This window comes from Trachymyrmex cornetzi, unplaced genomic scaffold (genome assembly GCF_001594075.2).
Source record: "Trachymyrmex cornetzi isolate Tcor2-1 unplaced genomic scaffold, Tcor1.1 scaffold23, whole genome shotgun sequence".
In the NCBI taxonomy this organism is placed as follows: Eukaryota; Metazoa; Arthropoda; class Insecta; order Hymenoptera; family Formicidae; genus Trachymyrmex; species Trachymyrmex cornetzi.
Genome location: NW_017296956.1, coordinates 2,383,759 through 2,403,135, shown reverse-complemented (window position 1 = coordinate 2,403,135; position 19,377 = coordinate 2,383,759). Strand labels below are relative to the sequence as shown.

At 34.2% G+C, this 19,377-nt stretch overlaps 1 protein-coding gene across 1 annotated transcript in view; it reads right to left on the bottom strand.

Moving 5' to 3' along the window:
- Positions 1 to 11,661: 11,661 nt before the first annotated feature.
- The window catches only part of sim (bHLH transcription factor single-minded), a 49,182-nt gene continuing 41,466 nt past the window's right edge, over positions 11,662 to 19,377 (bottom strand). The window contains exons 6-9 of the mRNA XM_018506783.1: positions 18,828 to 19,039; positions 16,488 to 16,594; positions 13,470 to 13,952; positions 11,662 to 12,558 (exon numbers count right to left, since the gene is read on the bottom strand). Of these exons, the coding sequence (XP_018362285.1) occupies positions 11,855 to 12,558; positions 13,470 to 13,952; positions 16,488 to 16,594; positions 18,828 to 19,039 (1,506 nt within the window). The 3' untranslated portion in view covers positions 11,662 to 11,854. The remainder of the gene's footprint in view (positions 12,559 to 13,469; positions 13,953 to 16,487; positions 16,595 to 18,827; positions 19,040 to 19,377) is intronic.

Genomic DNA, 19,377 nt, shown 5'->3' with positions numbered 1-19,377 from the left:
TTATGTAATATATAATTAATAATTGGAAAAATCAGACTGCCATTTTATCGGAGACAATTTTTAGTTGCGTTAACTTTTCTTTAGATACGAACATCTTTGAATATTCTCAATATTATCAAAGTGTGTAAAATTATTCAAAATGTAGAAATTAATAATTATTAACTATCTTGAAAAACGTATATAAACAACAAAATGATACGTGAATAAGATCATTTATTGTATATATTACTATGATTGTTATTGATATCTGTTTTATCGGTTTCTCGTCGATAATACTGAAAATTTACCAGAGAATGTCTAGATGTCTCTGCATGTATTTCACGCCGCAGTGAAAAATATAGACGGTGCTCCGAAACGGTCGCACCTATTTCCATAAGACTGGAAAGAATTTAATATGCATAATTCCTTATGCATTTAGGATGCACAATATTTTTCAGTAGACATGTAAAGAGTAATAATAATACTAGACTTTGAGACATATACTAGTCGACTCAATACTTTTTTGACAGACTCCATAATTATCTGTGTGGATCTAGCCGACGTATAGATGATGTAACGTAATTGAGATAATATGCAATACCAAAGATACATACATATATATACATATATACATACGTACATATATATATATATGCATAAATATATATAATTATACTTAAATTAATAAATCACGTAGATTGGAAAATAATTAATAATTTGTAACACATAATAATTACTTTAGCAGAGAATTGAGCTTAATATATATACTTTATATTTATTAAACGTACAATAACGTGCACAAATAAGATGAATAAAAAATAGTACTCCTGAGTAAATTAAGTTTAACTTAAATTAATTAAGTTTGAGTTAATAAAACGTTCAATTAAATTATGAAATCACAAATACAAGAGAAATTTTTTATTTATCAAACATATATATAATAATCTTATATGTATGCAAATATATAATAGATTATTTTCCGATATAAATATCGAACATATTTCTTTTGTGTTGTGTATATTTATTTTAGTACGTTATTAAATTAAATACATATATCTCTTGCCATATAATTTAAATATAATACGTATATATTTCATTATGTAAGATAGAAAAATACAAACTTTATTCTACCCAGATTAATCGCCAAGAAAGATTCAAGTTGATTTATCGATGGTACGCATTCAGCAAAGTATCAAAACAGCTATTCGTCATGAATATTTCTATAAACCTTAAATAAATTTTGCAATCTTCACACGAATTATAGTCAGAATCAGGTTTTCATTCAATGCAACAGGTGTTCCAATAGTATTTAAAATATTTCTGGAAACTGTAAGAAATTTATATATACCGATATTTATAGAAACGTAAGATACATCTTTTTCAAGTCCAAATAGTATTAACGATACTTCGATATTTATCGATAACGATGCCGATGCCAAATACCCTGAGTCTTGTTTCGGCACGGCCAATTCTACCTGCAGTCGTGGTGGCTTCCGTTCCGAAAGTGGCGAGTCGCACCCGAGAACGGCAATGGCGGCGACTGGCGGCATCGATGGTGTGTGTAGGCAATGGCATGGGGATAGGCCGTAATTGGTATAAAATCATCGAGCAAACACATCGGACAAGACAGCCCGGGGATTGTGGGCGGCGTTGCGTGCCGTCGTCCTGGTTACCGCGGGGGCGACTCCGCTAAAGCGGACCCTTCGCCCCCGATTGCGCGCAGGCCCGCCGCCGATACACACCTGCGTGCGTTCGTTTGTGTGCGTGTGTTTGTACGGGTGTGCGCGATGGGTCCACCAGAATCCAGCACGCTACCCTTACCTTTCCTCAGCTACACGCCAGATTTACCGCCACCGGCAGCGCCAAGGATCGCCTCTGACCAAACGTGATCTTCGCCCCACGGTAATTCACCCATCCGGAATTGTGGCCTTCCTGCCGAAATTTTTATTTGCGGCACCTCGGCTTTTTCTCACCTTGTTTATTTATGACAACAAGTGTTTCACTAATTGATTCTGAAACAGAATTTGTATCTACAGAATTTTTGTATTTTGTGAAAATGTAGAGAAAAACCGGTATTCATAGTTTAATTTTATTTCAAAACCATCTTAAGTAATGCGGTTCTGAATTAGTTTATGACTTAATCTTAATAAGAACTACTGTACTTAAGAACCAACTATGAATACTGGTTTGAAAAAATATCACTACCAAATTAATTCCAGTTAACTCTGGCAAAAATAAAGATTGGAACATACTTAAGTTGAATTTAAGAGGAAAGTGGCAGAAGTTAAGTTTCTAGAAGGTGAAAATTTTTTGAAAGTAAATAGATCTTTTATATCTCGTTGTCTTAATTTTTGCCTTCTAAAAGCTTCGGTTCGCTTACACTTCTTTCATTCAATTTACACTCCAAGTTTTATTTTTGCAAGATCGCCCTCTCATAATTAACCTTAAATATTAACCTGTATAACGCAGCTATAATTACTTACGTAGCTTCCAGTTACTTCTGTTTCGATCCCGAATCAGATTTAACAAAGTTTCTTACAAAAGGATCGCGGTTTGTGGCTACATCCCCATAAATCTCCATAATCTGTGTCTTAATGATAAGTAAATACTACGCCCCGCGATACAAATGTTTCTACAGCGCACGCAACCTGTCAAGTGTTTAGTTTAGTTAAAATCCCTCCTTTATCATAAATCCGCGTTTATATCCCTAATCGCCGGGAATAATAGCCACTTCTGTGGTACCCTCGGGTACAGCCGATGCATATGTTGTTCTTTGAGGGTGACACGCACAATGCACGATATTATTCTTAATATTCTTTGTTATTGTACTTATATTAGAAAAATGCACTTACTGTGTATTTTTTAAAAACTCAGAATTCATATCAAAGACAAAAATTTTTAGAATAAAACAAAATAATATAAGGTTTTCCCTCAAATATAAAACAACTCACATAGTAGCTTAACATGTGATTTATAGAATAAAATGTGTATTAAAGTCATCTTTTCAAGAATAATTTTAATTATTTTAATTTTACTTTTTTGTTAATATTCTTGAGGCATCCACGGGTGCTTTCTATATAAAGGTTATGCGTTTCGCGGATTTCCTCCGTGTTCCATTCTTGAAATGTCAATGTTTCGTGAATCTTGCAGTCCACTTCATCAGGGAAACGAAACATTGGCATTTCAAGAATGGATCTGGACACGGAGGAAACCCGCGAAACGCATAACCTTTATTTACTTTTTTTGTTTTATTATCAATAGAAAGGAAAAATGAAAAGATATATAGAAAGTTGCGGGAAATATAATTATAAAAATAATTTGTGTGCAATGGACCTCCGCCAGCTATAAGTGCCATGCCCTCATTACTTTCGTGACCGGATTCTTATATTATATATAATACCCGTACCGTTTTACTGTGGAGTATACGCGCAGCGCGGAGACGTATAAAATTTTAAGCCTTCAGGTCTCATATTTTTACGAGCGACAGGAAGAAACGCGAGGAAAGAAACAAAACCACTCGCTGTCGGCAATTATACACAGTCTACACTGTTCGACCCCACCTATTCACAGTTCTAATCTTCTGTGAGTTGACTGTCCGTATATCATGTTTTCTTGCGCGTTATTTTAAATTTATTTAATCGACTCTTTTACAATAATATATATATATATATATCAACAGAAAATTATTTATTACTTCCGATGTCGGCGGCTATACTAGCCAAGTAGAATGAATGGGAAAACGATTGAACATTATTCTCTTATTAGGCTGGTATTCATAAATCGTTTTTATTTCACGACCATCTTAAGTAATGTTTTAGGATGCTAATACAGTTCTGTGATTGGTTCATAATATCTTAAGACTGTATTTAAAACGATTTTAAATGTAAGAACTGACTATGAATATACCTTAGAATTCCAAAGATAAAATTTCTCTATTATTATTTTAGGTGCAAAATGTCTTTAAAAATAACAACTGTAGAATTTCTATATCTCTGACTTGTTGTCTAAGACAACAAATTCATTTAATAGCTTACACTTTCGAAAGTTGGAAAATAATGTCACTTGAATTACGTACATTTGTATCGATGATATCCGACTAATCTTTCCGCACAATTTCGCCAATAGTACTTGTCGTAATATGTAGAGGCAAACGGACGGAAGAATACACCAGTCACGGCATGAATATAATGAGAACGTTAGAGGTGGGATAGTCCACGAGGGGTACCATTAGGTCGTGTGCGACGACGTGTTGAGGCTGCACGAAGTCGCGTGTAGCTCGTTAAATTCTTCGGCCGGCGAATCGAACGCGACCACGATTCTGTGAAATTGTGCGATCAATCGTTACAGAAAGTCCCGACTATCAAATGCCACCCGTGGTGTCCATTTAGGGCCATACGTTTGAGATTTTTCTGATCAGTCACACCAGTGTTTTCAGCCAAAAGCTTCTAAAAAAAAAAGGTCACATTAAAAGCTTCTCGAGAATTTCTGCAGATTTTATTAAATACTATAATGAACATTAAAATATTTTGATGTATATTCTCTAATGTTTAGACTACCTTGAACTTCTTGATATTTGAAAATTAAATTTTGATCGAATTCTCGTAAGTTGTTATAAGAAAATTCATAAAGTTAATATTGTGGTTTTAGATGAGTATAACTGTACCTTCATTTTTTTTTTTTTGCTATGTCTCTAAAAGCGAAAAGGAATACATCACTGATAATGAAGTAAGTCGACTTTAGAGAAAGTAATGATTCCTATGGAAACCTATCTTTTTGTACATGCTTGTTTTGTGCATGTGAGAAAGAGAAGCTGAATGGTGATTATTAAGTGGCACGTGTCTCTTCAGAGACCTCATGCCAACAAGCACGCGACCGCCGAAAGCTAGCTGAATCGTGCAAGGCACAATTAATTTATTGTTTGCGTCGGCCGAGTGACAATCGGGGTCATGCGGCAGAAAAGGGATCATTGCCTCACCGTGTTTGTGGGATGAGGAATCTCTGCTGGATGCTGCGCGACGCGGATCGCTTTTGTGTGCGATCCCGCACGCCCGATCTCGCTCGTCGCTCTTAATTTAATCGTGAGAATCTCACGAAGCTGAATTACCTGAAATATCCATTATTGCTTTTCAACGCCTTTCTGACAGAACACTTTCTCAACATCGATTCAACTGATCTATTCTTTTCATTTTTTTACAACATGCAATCAATAGAAAATGCAAATCGAGGGTAATCGGAATTGTAAGAATCGTAAGCGTGAGAATTCGCGCAACTAAACCGTTCGAAATGCTCGTTGAAATTACTTTTAACAAGCGTTTCTTTTGAACGTCTTCTTTATCCGTCGTTCCATATTTTTCGATCAATTTTTACATTCAAATTTTAATTCTGTAATGCACAAAATTGTAATAATCTTTCCTTCAATGGTTCAGAAATATATTGATGAATAGTAAATCAATTTATTAGAAATTTGAGATTAAGAACGATACAATGTGTTTTCGTTCCATTTACTTGCGCATAGCTGTCAATTAGTGTTTTAACAAAAAAATAGCATTATCTTGTTTAATTATTAACACTTTACTCAAAGCACAATATTTGCACGCATGATCTTAAGATATAGAATCGGGAAAACAAGTAAAAAATACTATAATTTTTCAGAAGAAAATATGATATACTTTCTTGTATGTATACGTATGAGCTATACTTTTACAATATTTACAATACTTGACACGAACATTGTCGTAATTTTCTATGAAATCTCACACTTTACATTGATATAAATAATCAGGCCTGCGTTGTACGTGTATAGTCGGCGTCAAAATGATCGAAACATTTTTTTTATGTTCCGAGAAAAATCTCAAAAAAAGAAATTTGGTTTTTGATTTACATTTTGATGCCGATTATACTTGCATGCATATTTATACACAGCACGGTCTATATGAATAATATCTATCCGTAATAAAATATCTCGCGACAGTTAAAGTATCTGGAGACACTGGTAGTGTCTCGGCGCTAAGTAAAGTGACTAAATTAACAAAGTACCGCGATGAGAAAATTCACTGAATTAGTATTTGGAGCCAAAATGACGTCGAAGTGCTGTCCTAACCTGATTCTGTTAAAAGGTCGGAAATCCATATACGGGTCTGGAAGAAGAAAAAGAATCTTATTGTGTTATTATCGAAAATGCCCGGTTGCTGTGTTGAAAATTGCAAAAACCGCAGCGAAAGAGGCTGAAGTTTTAAAAAACCGTGTGTCATGGAGCCAAAATGGTGGCAGGTCACGGTACTTTGTTAATCTAATGGCTTTAGACGCTAAGGTACGCGCAGCGACACTACCGTGGCTACTTTACGTTAAGTTTTACGCTACACGCCTTTAGATATATTTACAATACTTCTTTCTCTTCTATTCTGGATACTCGTACTTAAATAAGCACGATTAAAAATATAATACTAATTCTTCGATAAAAGGAGCCTAAATTTCTTTGGTCGATTGGCACAAGCACCGGTCAGTCTTTGCGGATTGACATAAGTGCTATTATGTACAATTTGTTACTTAATTTACACGCTTACACACACCCAGAAAAAGAATTTTTTCCATTTAAAAAAATGTATCTTTGCTATACAGTTAAAGACAAAATTATTTTTATGTAAATAAATTATTTTTATTTGAACGGCATCTCTTTGATTTAAACATTACATTTTGGAATCAAATAAACTTTTTTATTTCGATTTCAAAAAATGATGTTTAAAGCAGAGAAATTTTTTCTTCAACCGTACAGCAAAGAAATATTTTTTGAATTAAAAAAATCTTTCTCTAGTAGGTGTACATTATTTACATTGTGTTACATTTGAAGATTTTTTAATAGTAGATGTACAGTAACAACGCTGATAGCCTGATTAATACATTATTTAATATTAGAATATCTTGTTTCAACGCTTACAATTAAAAAATTGATAAAAATAACTAATATAAAATTATACAAAGTTTATTTACAGAATGTTCCATGGAACTTTGACAGATTATATCATTAAAACAAATTGAGATATAAAAGAAAGATATAAAGTAAAATCGAATGGTTTTAGTTACTCTAATTTAGAGTTCTATATAGATTTAAAAAAAATAAAAGCATTATTGAATCGGTTAAGTTAATCCGCCGTCATTGTTTTAATTCCAATATGAATTGACTGTCTAAATCACGGCATCATTTTAAGTCCTTAATATGATAGCCAATCAGAGACTATACTCTTTAAATAGTCAACGAGACCGTATCCTTAGAAGACGCCCCTTTGACTATTTAGGATTCTATACATATAATAATTTTATGCCTTTGGAGTTTGCCTTTAGAACTCCATGTTTTTAAAAACATTATTTGAAACAACTTTTTATTCTTTATTAAAAAAAAGTATCATAATTTAAAAAAAAAGTTGATTTAAAAGCTTAAAATAAAAAATATTTATATATTTTTGTTTAAGAAAAAGATACATTTTTTGTAGCTACATACATGCGCATAAAAACGTAACAGTGACTAAAATTAAAACAACTATAATTACATTTGATTTTGCTATATATTTTTTTCCATCTGTCAAATCGTATTAATAATGTAATCTGCCAGAGTTTCGGAACAAAAAATTAGTATATTATATTTAAGGGGATCTTAAAGCCCCTCCTGTTTTACCGATTAAATCATGTAATTTTTTTGTATAACAAATACGTTTTTCCTCTTTCACCGATTCGAAAATTCTTTTCCAGGATTAAAGTATACGCATTAATACGTGTTTAGGAAGTGGAGTCTATGCCGAGAACGATCAAAAATTTCAATTGATATATTTTTTACCATTTCTTATTGTTAGTGTAACATGGCACCTCAACTGTCAAGTCGTAACAACATTTGCTTAATATGAAAACTTTGCAAGCTGTACGTATGAAATAGTTTCCAAACACGTAGTTTACACGAACAAACGTCGAATTGTTAGAATTAGACTTAAACGCTTTACCCTGGATCTACAATAGGTGTTTTAAGCCTTAAGCCGTAAGAAATGGATCAATTACAATCGAATCCGAGAAGAATAAGCGAATGTAATTCGCCCATTTTTTATGGCTTAAGGCTTAAAACCCTATTGTAGATCCGGACTTATCGCGACGAATTTGTTATACGAAAATTGACACGAATGTGCGGCTGCATGTATCATAGATTGCGTGAGATAATGATGTGGTAGTATATAAAGGCCGGTATTCATAGTCAGATCTTATATTCAAGATCGTCTTAAGTACAGTCTTAAGAAATCACGAATCAATCAGAAGGCTGTATTAGCGTCTTAAGACATTACTTAAGACGGTCTTGAAATAAGACTCGACTATGGCTATCATGGCTATGTTCCAAAATTCATTGTCAGTGCTGAAAATTTATAATACACGTCACGTAAACTATAGATTTTCAGTGCTGGCAGTGAATTTTGGAACACAGCCTATGAATACCGGCCAAAGACATGTCGATGCGTGGCGCGCGGTGCAACCTCTGGTGACTTCGTTGGAGTTCGAGCTTCGCTTTAGAATCCCCTTAATATACATATTAATTTATATAGGATGTTCCAAAATTCGCGTGCAGTGTGAATGCACACTTTTTTTGTCAGAAAAAGTAATACTTTCTTCTATGGGAAAATTGCAAATAAAAACTTGAATGCAATTTTACCTAAATTCAAAGTTACTTCTTCTAGCAAAGAAAATCGCATTGTGCATTTCAATGTGCGAATTCTAGAACAGTCAATGTATCAGTTTATTATACACATATTAAAATTTACTTAAAATTATTTTATAATATAAATAAATTCTATGTAGAATTCTGAGAATTCTCGTATTTCTTAAAAAGTTTGTGAAAATCGATATATACATATTCCTGCTTTTACATTAATTGTTTATATGCTTTCAAATCCAAATTAATGATTCTAATATTAATAGATATTTCATATCCATTAATAGATATATTTCATATTTTTGTCAAATTACTTCTCATGAATCTATCAGGAAATTCGCGTCCAGCACGATAAAATAATACTTTAATTCCTTTCTACGCGGTGCTCGCAACTATCATTATATTGTGAAGTACTTAAACGGAGCTGGATTAATATCGCGAATTATTATTGTCTCATCTCGAGATATGTGATATAAAGTACGTATTGTAGGAATTTTATGTGTGTGTGTGTGTGTGGAGTCCCTTCAAATCATCAATCTCTTAAATTTCATACACATTAATTTTCTTCACGATGACTCGGCTAGCATGTCCACGTTTAATAGTAATTATAGTATTCTGACATTGGATGTCTATTTTTTTTATATAATATTCATTAGGTATGCACTGGATATCCGGAAAATATCCGATATTCAGCCAGATAACTACCGGATATTTGACCGAATATTCGATGTCACAATTTTTTCGGATATCTAATATCCAGTAATTTTATGATCCGGTGCATCCCTAATATTTATTTAAGTCTCAATTATTGATATTAGAATCGCATTGTTCATATCGCAACGATATTATAATACGATCGAAATTGATTCCATCAAGTTTTTATAGGTTTTAAAGTTTAAATTCATGAAAAATTATTCATGAAAATAACAAGAGTATATCACACATTATTCTTATCATTATGTTTTTTATTCCAAATTTATTAAAGTTGCAATCAAGAATGTCTCTCTGATCACTTTTACAATATAGAGATTCTTTTGTATTAATGTTATAATACAAAAAAGAATACAAAAAAATACAAAAAAAAATACAAAAAAAATACATGGCACAAAATTACAACTTATGCTCAATTTCTTCACTTCCAGATAAGTTGCGGATAATCTTATTCAAGAGATATCTCCATTATATTTTATAAGGGAGATATCTCTTGGATAAAGTTATCTAGAGGTGAAAAAATTAGGTATTAGTCATATTTCCCATTTAGAACTCATAAATGGAATGCTGGTCTTGTCACAATTCTTTTTCTCTTAGGTAAAATGTTATGAAGTATCTATCACCTTCAAATAATATCATCAAATAATTTTAAATTTGTATAAGACTTGTACGAAAATTATTTTTACTGAGAACTTTCACATGCAGATAAAAATATAGATAGTAACATATTAACATTTTCGCAGCCGGTAATTTTTTCACTGGCCAAATGGAGAAAATGTCGAATTATTAAGACTGCGTTTCATTTAATGCTCACAACGCTCGTAAAATTATTTCATCCTTGATACTTATCAAATGTAAAACAAGGACAAACGATGCTCATAAGCATTGCGAGCGTTAAGTGGAACACAGCCTAAGCTCGGATCTACAATAGGTGTTTTAAACCTTAAACCATAAGAAATGGACGAAATCATAATCAATTATTCTCCTCGCATTCGACTATAATTGATCAATTTTTTACTGCTTAAAACACCTATTCTCATATGTGTTATGAGAATATTATAACTTAATTATAACATCACATAACGTTATCATGATGTTATTTGATACTTAAAAATTAACTTATAAGTGACGAATGAAGTCATGATGATGTCCTCATGATATTATTATGACTTCTATGTTCTACTTGGGTTGTAGATCCGGACTAAAGCGACGTCTACAATGGGATTTTAAGGTGTAAAACTTAAGTTTTAAGCCCTAAGCTGTAAGAAATTAATCAATCGTAGTCGATTTTTCTCCTTCGACTGTGATCAATCTATTTCGTACAATTTAAGGCAACTTAAAGCTTAAGTTTTACATCTTAAAGTCTCATTGTAGACGCCGTTTAAGAAATTTTTTGTTTGTATTACCGACTAAACCATATAATTTTTTAATAACAATTACCTTTTTTTTCTTTTACAAATTTAAAAATTCTTTTTTAGGATTAAAGTATACGCATGAATACGTGTTTGTAAAGACTTTATGTTGAAATCGTTAAAAAATTTCAAAATCGGGATCTTCTTTATGATTTTTTAGTCTAATATGGTGACACTCCAATATGTGACGCTCTAGAGCTATCACATTTAAAGACTCTCTAACAGAAACTGGCTATAAGTGTAAGTCTACAATCTCGCTTTAAGCCGTAAGCTGATTATTTTCTCATATTCGACTGTGATTGGTCAATATTGTGGCTTTACGTAAGGCTTTACGGTCTATTAAAGCAAAGTTATGGACCCAGACTAAAGGTGCCACTTTTGATTGGTCCGCCTTTTCCTAGCCATTCACGTTCGGAGCAAGATAGCACATACCTTTTCTCACAAAATTTGGCTAGAAAATGGACGACACTTTTTGACGGCCATGCAGTCTCTGATAGAGAATCTCTAGTCACAGACTAGTAATTTGCACGAAAAAACACTTTTTTTAAATAAAAATAATTAATTATACATTCTTATACTTGTCTTTGAAATAACACTGTAGAAAAAAGTTCTATATAAAGAAATACTATAAGATTGATAAATAAAAAAATATCTTTTTCCACATTACTCCATTTGAAACATTTTAAAACAACTTTAATTTTTCAACGAATGCGAATATGTTAATATGTGTGAAAGACAAAGATTTTTTGGTAGTTGAATAGATTGTTTCATAGCTAATAACAATAATACCTATCACATTGTGATACTGCTTTTCTGACAACTATGAGTTACCTCTTAAGGTTGAGACACTTCGTTCCTCCATCTTCCAGAGTCGTTTGTAGGGCGTAACGTAAGTGATGTGAGACCCAGCGGGGTTGTAGGATTCATTGTTCCGATGTCCAATGTACTGTTCTTTACTGCACTCTGACGTTGCGCAATGACGCTGTTGTTGACGACGATGATGATGCCGACACACGTCATCGTCGCATGCGGCGTCAAAGTGCTACGCGCAGGGCACCTCGAATTGATGTCAGTGAACAAACTGATGATGCGTTTCGTAATGAGACTGATGATGCAACGGCGGTGTGCCGCCGCTCACCGGAGCCGTTTGATGCGTGTGCAGTTCCGGGGGAATGGTACTGGGACTGTACTGCTGAGAGTCGACGATGACACTGGTGTAACCAGCCGACGAGGCCTCCAGATGATGGTGATGAGGGTGTTTTACCGTCCCGTTGCCGTTGCTGTGATGGGCCTGAGGATGACCTTGTTGGTAGCCGTCGTGATGTTGAAGCGCCGCAGCATTATAGCTCTCATTGTTGTTGAAACCGCAGTTTGGGTACATGATAACGCTGCCAGTTTCGTTCAACGTCGTCGACGAGGTCGAGTCCGGTATAGAATGATGATGATGCGAGTGATATCCTGACGGTAGCAGGCTTATGGAATTCGTTAAGTGAACATCGAAACCGTCAGCGCTACCGCAGGAACTTGAAGATGTCGAGTAAGGTCGCTTCTGTTGGCCGCTCTGAGGACTATGTTGTTGCTGCTGCTCAAAAGACGTCAAAGAGGATGCACCTTGATGCAGTAGATGCTGGGGATGCTGTCGTTTCTGCTGACTGTTCTGTGGGCTGTGTTGCTGAATAGTTAACACAGCCAAAGAGGATGTAGTGTGATGCATAACGTGCTGATGGTGCGTGTCTTGCTGGTGCTGCAGAGTCACGGGCTCTTGGTGGAGGTCTCGAAAATTACAAAATAGAAGATTAAAATTGGACAGTAATCTCTTATTTATAGAAGGATGAAATATTAGTAATAAGAAACAATTGTAAAAAAAAAAATGAATTTTTCATTTTTACATTGTAAGAAATGTAGACATATCGTTATTGTAGGAAGCGTAATCAGAGGAATGAGTGATTGTCTCGGGGAGCCTATTCCGTCAATTTCTCCTGGTATATATTTGGATGAAGTGCGAACTTGCCGCGTAGTCGTGGTTAGATTATAGTTGTTTTGATTCGAGCATGAACTATTACTGTTCGAGAGGTTGATGTTCCGTTGTTTTTGGTAGAGAGAGATTCCGTTTGACGAGAAAAAGATTGTAATTTCATCTTCTCAATAAGAAATGATAATGAAATCGATGTCGAATCGATGTCGAATTTGATCATTTCGACGTTGAATTTGATGATTTCGACGTCGAATCGACATCAATTTGATGTCGATTCCATTGTCATTTCTGACTGGGTTGTAACTCTTTAATAAAATAAATATTACACACGGAAATAGCTTTGATGCCTCATTGAGTGAATCCGAGTTTATAGAGCAACATTATATGTATTGTATGTCTGACTGTATATTTTATAAGATAGAGAGTATTTAAGATTAGAAGCTAAGGAAATAATCACTCTCCCTTCTTTTCTTCTTCTGAAAAAAATGCGTTCGGTCTTTATTGGACTGTATATATTAACATTCATAATTTGTAAGAAAAATTCAATAGTTCATAATTTGTAAGAAAAAGATATCGTTACTGAATCCAAAGACTGCTTTAGAAAAACTATATTTCGCCGTGGGATTTTATTTATAATTCCATTTTAATTCACGCGCACATTTCCAAAGGCAAATGAATTTCCAAGATATGAACTAATTATAAGACTCACCACTGTACGGATAGAACAAATCTGAACTACTGTAGTAAGCGCTGTCCTCGTGGGCACCATTAATACTGTGCGATGCATAGGTCGACGGATAATGGCTGTGATTGGTCGAACCCGCCATGTACTCCGAGTTGGGATAACCGGAACTGTCAGCGTACTCAGTATCGGGCGGTTCCCTGGTTCTGCTACGGTAAGAAGGCGGACTTGGGCTGTGATTGTCCAGGTCATTCGTACCAATAGTCACGGGCGTCGACACGGGAGCGCTTGGCGGATTTCCCGGGCTCGAGCAGGATGATTTTTGTTCGCAGTTCAGGACCAAGCCCGTGTTTTCGGTGGCCGTCAACACGTAGTTCACGGACACAATGCAGTGCGGACGCGAACTACGTGAATTATGCACGATCGTTACGTATGACTGCATCCATACCCAACCGCCAGTTTTCGTCAGAAACCTATAGTACCTTGTTGTCACTTGACCCTTCCTCAGCACTATCAACAGGGTAATAACATCCATCAACTTTTAACAATTAATTAATGTAAACTAATTACACACTTGATGTAAAATTTCATGATATATAATTTAATAAGAGTCCAAACAAGGAACATATATAAGTCTATATGAATAAAGAACAAATTAGGCAAAAAATATCCTACACTAGGCTTATATGCTCCTTGTGTTGACTCTTATGATTTATAACTAAAGCTTTTGTTGATTATATTGTATATATAATTTAAATAACATTCAAATATGGCATTGATGGATAGAAAAGTAACAAAATTTAGTAGAATGATATACGAGAGGAAATACTGATTGTTCTGTGAGCCGTGTTATTGAATAATCAGGGATATCAATCAAAATCAGACGTTATCGTTAGTTTGCTGTTACCTCTGATAATGGCGTTAGAATTAAAAATGAGTGAAAATGAAAATCTGAAGTTGAAAGAAACAAATTTTAATAATTCAAAAAGGATTGTCTCTCAAGAATGCGATTTCTCAAGAAAAAAATCTTGTGGATATTCATGGCGCAGCTACCATCACGCGCAATCACAAAAAAAAATATCGAGCGATATGATATTTGCGACGTCGAGCAATCCTCAGGCGCAGACATTAGCGGCATTATGTCAGACTCCCTTCGAGTTGCGCTCGTGAAACTGCGAGTCTGTTCAAACAGTGATAGCAGTAACAGCCTCCTACCTCGCTCACACCTCTCGCTAAACCTTCCTCCCTTCTATCCGCGCACCGCTCTTATCGTCACTCTCACTCCCCCGCCCCTCTCTCTCTCTCTCTCTCATTCTCTCTTTCGCACATATAGATGCGCACCCAGCAGCCGCCTCTTTTCGTCGACGCGCTGTGGCAGCGTTGTTCAATCAATAATGTACACCCTAGATGCACCACATATGCACATACTTAGAATAAGCGCGCGTGACGTCGCTCCGAAGAAAGAGAAAAAAGTAAGAAAGAGCGAAAATATACGATAGCTGTCCGTGCATGAGTAGCACGCGAAATAAGATCAAAGGATGTTTCGTAAGAGTGTCAAGTTGAGTTAAGCAGCGTCAGCTACTCTTGGTTCACAAAGAGCTTATCCTCATCGACGTATTGTGCCGACGTCGTTTGAGAGAATCTGCGTCGAACCGTCGGTCAACGGAGAAACTATCGAAGGAAAATATTTTCCGGTTTGTGTTTCCGGTAATATTATTCAGATAGAAATAGGTGACCTTTAAATCGGGAAAACACGAGCGAAAATGCAAGAGCATAATCCGCTAAAAGCAGAGAGATGCTGTGACTGGTACTTAATCGTGCGTATTACATGAAAGGAAAAATCAGAGGAAACCTTTTATATTAATAAATGCCTTCGAAAAACACATTTTTATATCAAACGAAATATCACATACAGAAAAATGTCATCTTATTGTTAATAAAAGTAATTACTCAGTTTACTTTTGTTGTAAGTAATGATTATCTTTAACGAAGAATATTTTCTTGATAAATCTTAAAATATATATTTTATATGTATACATAAAAAACTCTATATGTATATTCAAAACAAGAATTTATTTTCTTTTGAAGAATATTATAAAATTTTGCCGAAGGAACGATTTTATATAATAAGTAAATCGAATTTGTTGTAATTTAATAATCTTAATTAAAGTATTAAATCTACTACAATTCAGAATATATTTTGAATAAATTTGCACGTGACAGATTTGTGGATTCATAAACTTTTGAAATACTTGAGAAACAAATAAATAATATTTAAATATAGTACATATTTTTCTGTGTGTACAGCAAGCTGAAGATTACAAGAGATACATCTATATCAATTAAAATTTATTAAAATAAGTAACCGAGAGAGAAGAAGAATTAAATTAAATCATTTAAAGAAACATAAACAAATCACTAAGCAGAAGGTTCTAAGTGATAATTATAGTGAAATTATATTAGTAAATTTTCGTTCAATATATAATATAAATTTATTAGATCTGGTTTTGTTCTTGCACTACAATTCTCTCTCTCGCTTTCATCAAATATCAAACATGTATGTACCTATCTTACTTTAATTTCTAAAAGTGTACACTAATTCAGTAATAGAAAACAAATCTTAGCTTATGCAACAGAAACAAGAGCTGAAACCGTCAAAACTAAACTATAAGAACGACAGAAATGAAGATGTTGAGATGGATAACAGGTGTCATTCTGCGCGACAGAATACGTAACGACACAATACGGCAAGATGCGAGACCCCGGACGTGATACGATGGATTAGAAAGAAACGAGAGTGGAATCCATGTAGACAAGACAACGAGCGATTGCCAAAGATAGCGAAAAACAAGAAGCCACAAATTAGAAAATTTCCGCGCAGGCTACCTAAGTGTTGGATGAACTCGTGTGGACGTCGACGTCTCAAGACCAAAACTAGAAGAGGCATGGAAGTGGAGAATTACAGTGCCTGCCTTAAATTAAGAGAAAAAAGAAGAAGAAAACAGACCTAATACTACATCTAATAATACACAATGAAATACTTACGAACATGATGAGCGTGTCGTAGCTGTAGAACGTCGCATGCGTGCACATAGTGGTATAATGTTTTCTCAATTAGATCTGGCGGTTCGTAGCCTGTTAGTGGAGTTACTCTGTAACAACACGAAAGAGATTATACAGATACCGTTACATTAAAAAGCTTAATATCTTTTCACTAGAAAGAATTTTCTTTAGAGAGTTTATTTAATTCTATTTAAAAAGAGAGAATCATTAGAATCTTCTCTGAAAAGTTTATTTTTATTTAATTTAATTTTTCTATTTTATTTCATCTTTTTTTTTATTTTTTTTATTTTCAATGTAATTTTGACGTTAAAAAAACGCGTATATTGTGCAAAAAAGCACGCAGTTATTCCCTGTGTAACTCGCAACACCCGACATCAGTCGCGCAACGTTCCAACGCGGAGGTATGGTCCAAAAGGCCACAGAGATAGGTCCCTTGATCGCTTTCCGCGGATCGGGCTTGTTTTCGTCGGGATTTACGGTGCGAACGTCGCGAGTTTGCACAATCCGCGCGAGCCGATTCCGATCGACGGTATGTATAAAATTTCATCGCGCTTCTATCCGTGCTATATTTATACTGCGTCACGTGTTCGTTCCCAGTGCAAGCGAGCGGGTGTGTAGGGCTCGCCGGAACCGCCGGTGGTGGATATTTATTTGCCGCGGATGGAGAGGAAAAAAAAAAGAGGATACGCGCGGCAGCGCGGTAACACGAAACTGATTTTAATGGCCGTATCCCTCTCGACCGGGAGCACCGCGCGGGCCCTCCATCGAAATATTAATGGCGCAATACGACACCCAACTATAATTACATTGGAAATAAATAATCCACTGTGTCCCGGTGCTCGAGTCAACACCGCTCGCTTCCTTCAGTAACGCGCAACGTGAGGAGATCCGGCCCCAGAAAAAAGATTTATTTAAGAAATCATTTTTTTACTTGGACTTTTATACTATATAAACATTATATATCAACTTAAATATAATAATGTTATCATAATATTTATAGTATTATATTACATTTTATTCATATCTCTACACTGGACGCATCATTTTCTAGTTTATTATTTGTTTTAACTGAAAAATCTTCACGTTTTAAATACAATTAATAATAGAGGATTAATGATAGAGGGATTACCCGTAGCTTTGTGTGAGAATGATAAATTTTATGGTCGTCAGACAAGGGAGAATAGGGGAACTGCGAACTCTAAGAGAAAAGTAAATAAAGTCATTGATTATTTATCAATGATCTTGCCATTCGGAATTATTACCCTCATTTGAGACAATGCCGAATCTGTTTTTTTTTTATTTAAAATTAAATTAATTAATATTTGTAAATATACAAATATCAATTATTGTGATTTAAAAGCAATATCCTTTGAATAAGGACTTTTATAGTTCATAAATAATCGTTGATTTTATTTAACTTTTTTCCTTAAGCATTCGCAATTCTCCCTTACATCAAAATCATTGAAATGTAATTGTATTTAACTTAAATCGTATGTGCTTTCTGTAGTCACGTATTATAGTGAGGCTGAGTATATATCGGATTATTCACTGGGGATTCAAGAAATAAGAGGTTATCACTATCTATTTTAATATAAAATAATAGTGTCGTTCGCGTTTACTCCTTGTTCGCAATTCCTCCACTCTCTTTTCTACTGGATTCTACACCCGATCCAGAGTTGTGCGGTATATTTTAAGATTACACAAGGTTGTTCGTTTACCCATAAAATATAATAATCTACATCTATATATATGCAATATAAATTATGTTTTACGTGTTATCTGTGTAAACAATCTAGGATTATCGAAACCTATGTTCTTTATCGTTGCATTAGACTGAACTAAAGCTTCTATCTCGCTTATATATTTTTTTATTTATCAATATTAAAATCAGATATATTAACAGTCATAAGATTTAATTATTTCTTTTTATAATATATTATTCAATTTATAATAATTTTTATACACAATATACGTTTGCTTGTAGTGTCTATATGAAAAAGATTTATAATTTATAAACTTAACATAAACATAACGTAAATATTCTATGTAAACGTAATCTTAAAAATACAAAACAACTCTGAGATTACGTTTACATATAATATTTACGTATTGCTTATGTTAAGTTTACACGAATCTTTTTCCTGTAGACAATATAAGCATATAGTAAATGATAATCCATTTCAGGAATTCACAATAATATTATGTATTATATAAAAAAAAATATAAAAGAGCAATTTTGTTGATAATTGACACAAGAAATTTAATAATCTTTTTAAGAGAATATTGAAAAAATTATATATATCTGTATCGGTAAAATCTTACCTTGCATCAAGAAATATGAGTTTCAGATCGAGTGACGCTCTGAACATGAACATGTTATGGTTCAATTTAATTTCGGTTATAGAACTTGTAGGCAATGAATGGCCGACGGCCATTAGACCGACATTACGGATGCACCGTCCAACACCGTCCTCGTATTCGGCTCCAATGGGGGTCTCTACGACGCACTTTAAATAACCAGAACAGTGTATGACCTGAAACACCAAATCAAAATGGTTGCCAATGTATACTTTGCGTTTTCAAGTTTCTCAAAGACTATATTTATATAATTTTATTATATATTTTATTATACAGGGTGTCCCAAAAAGGTCGGGATATCTAAATATCTCGGGAAACAGAAAAGTGTTTCAGACAAAAGTTATATGGTTTAAAAATATCTATTTACTGATCCTATCAGTTTGACCTTGGATTGCGTAGCCAAGGTCAGATCAAGGTTACATTGATTTTCTGAAATGGAACATCCTATTTTTAATTCAAGAATCTAATAGCTGATGTCGAGTGCTTTCCAAAACGCTATAATGAAATATTTTTT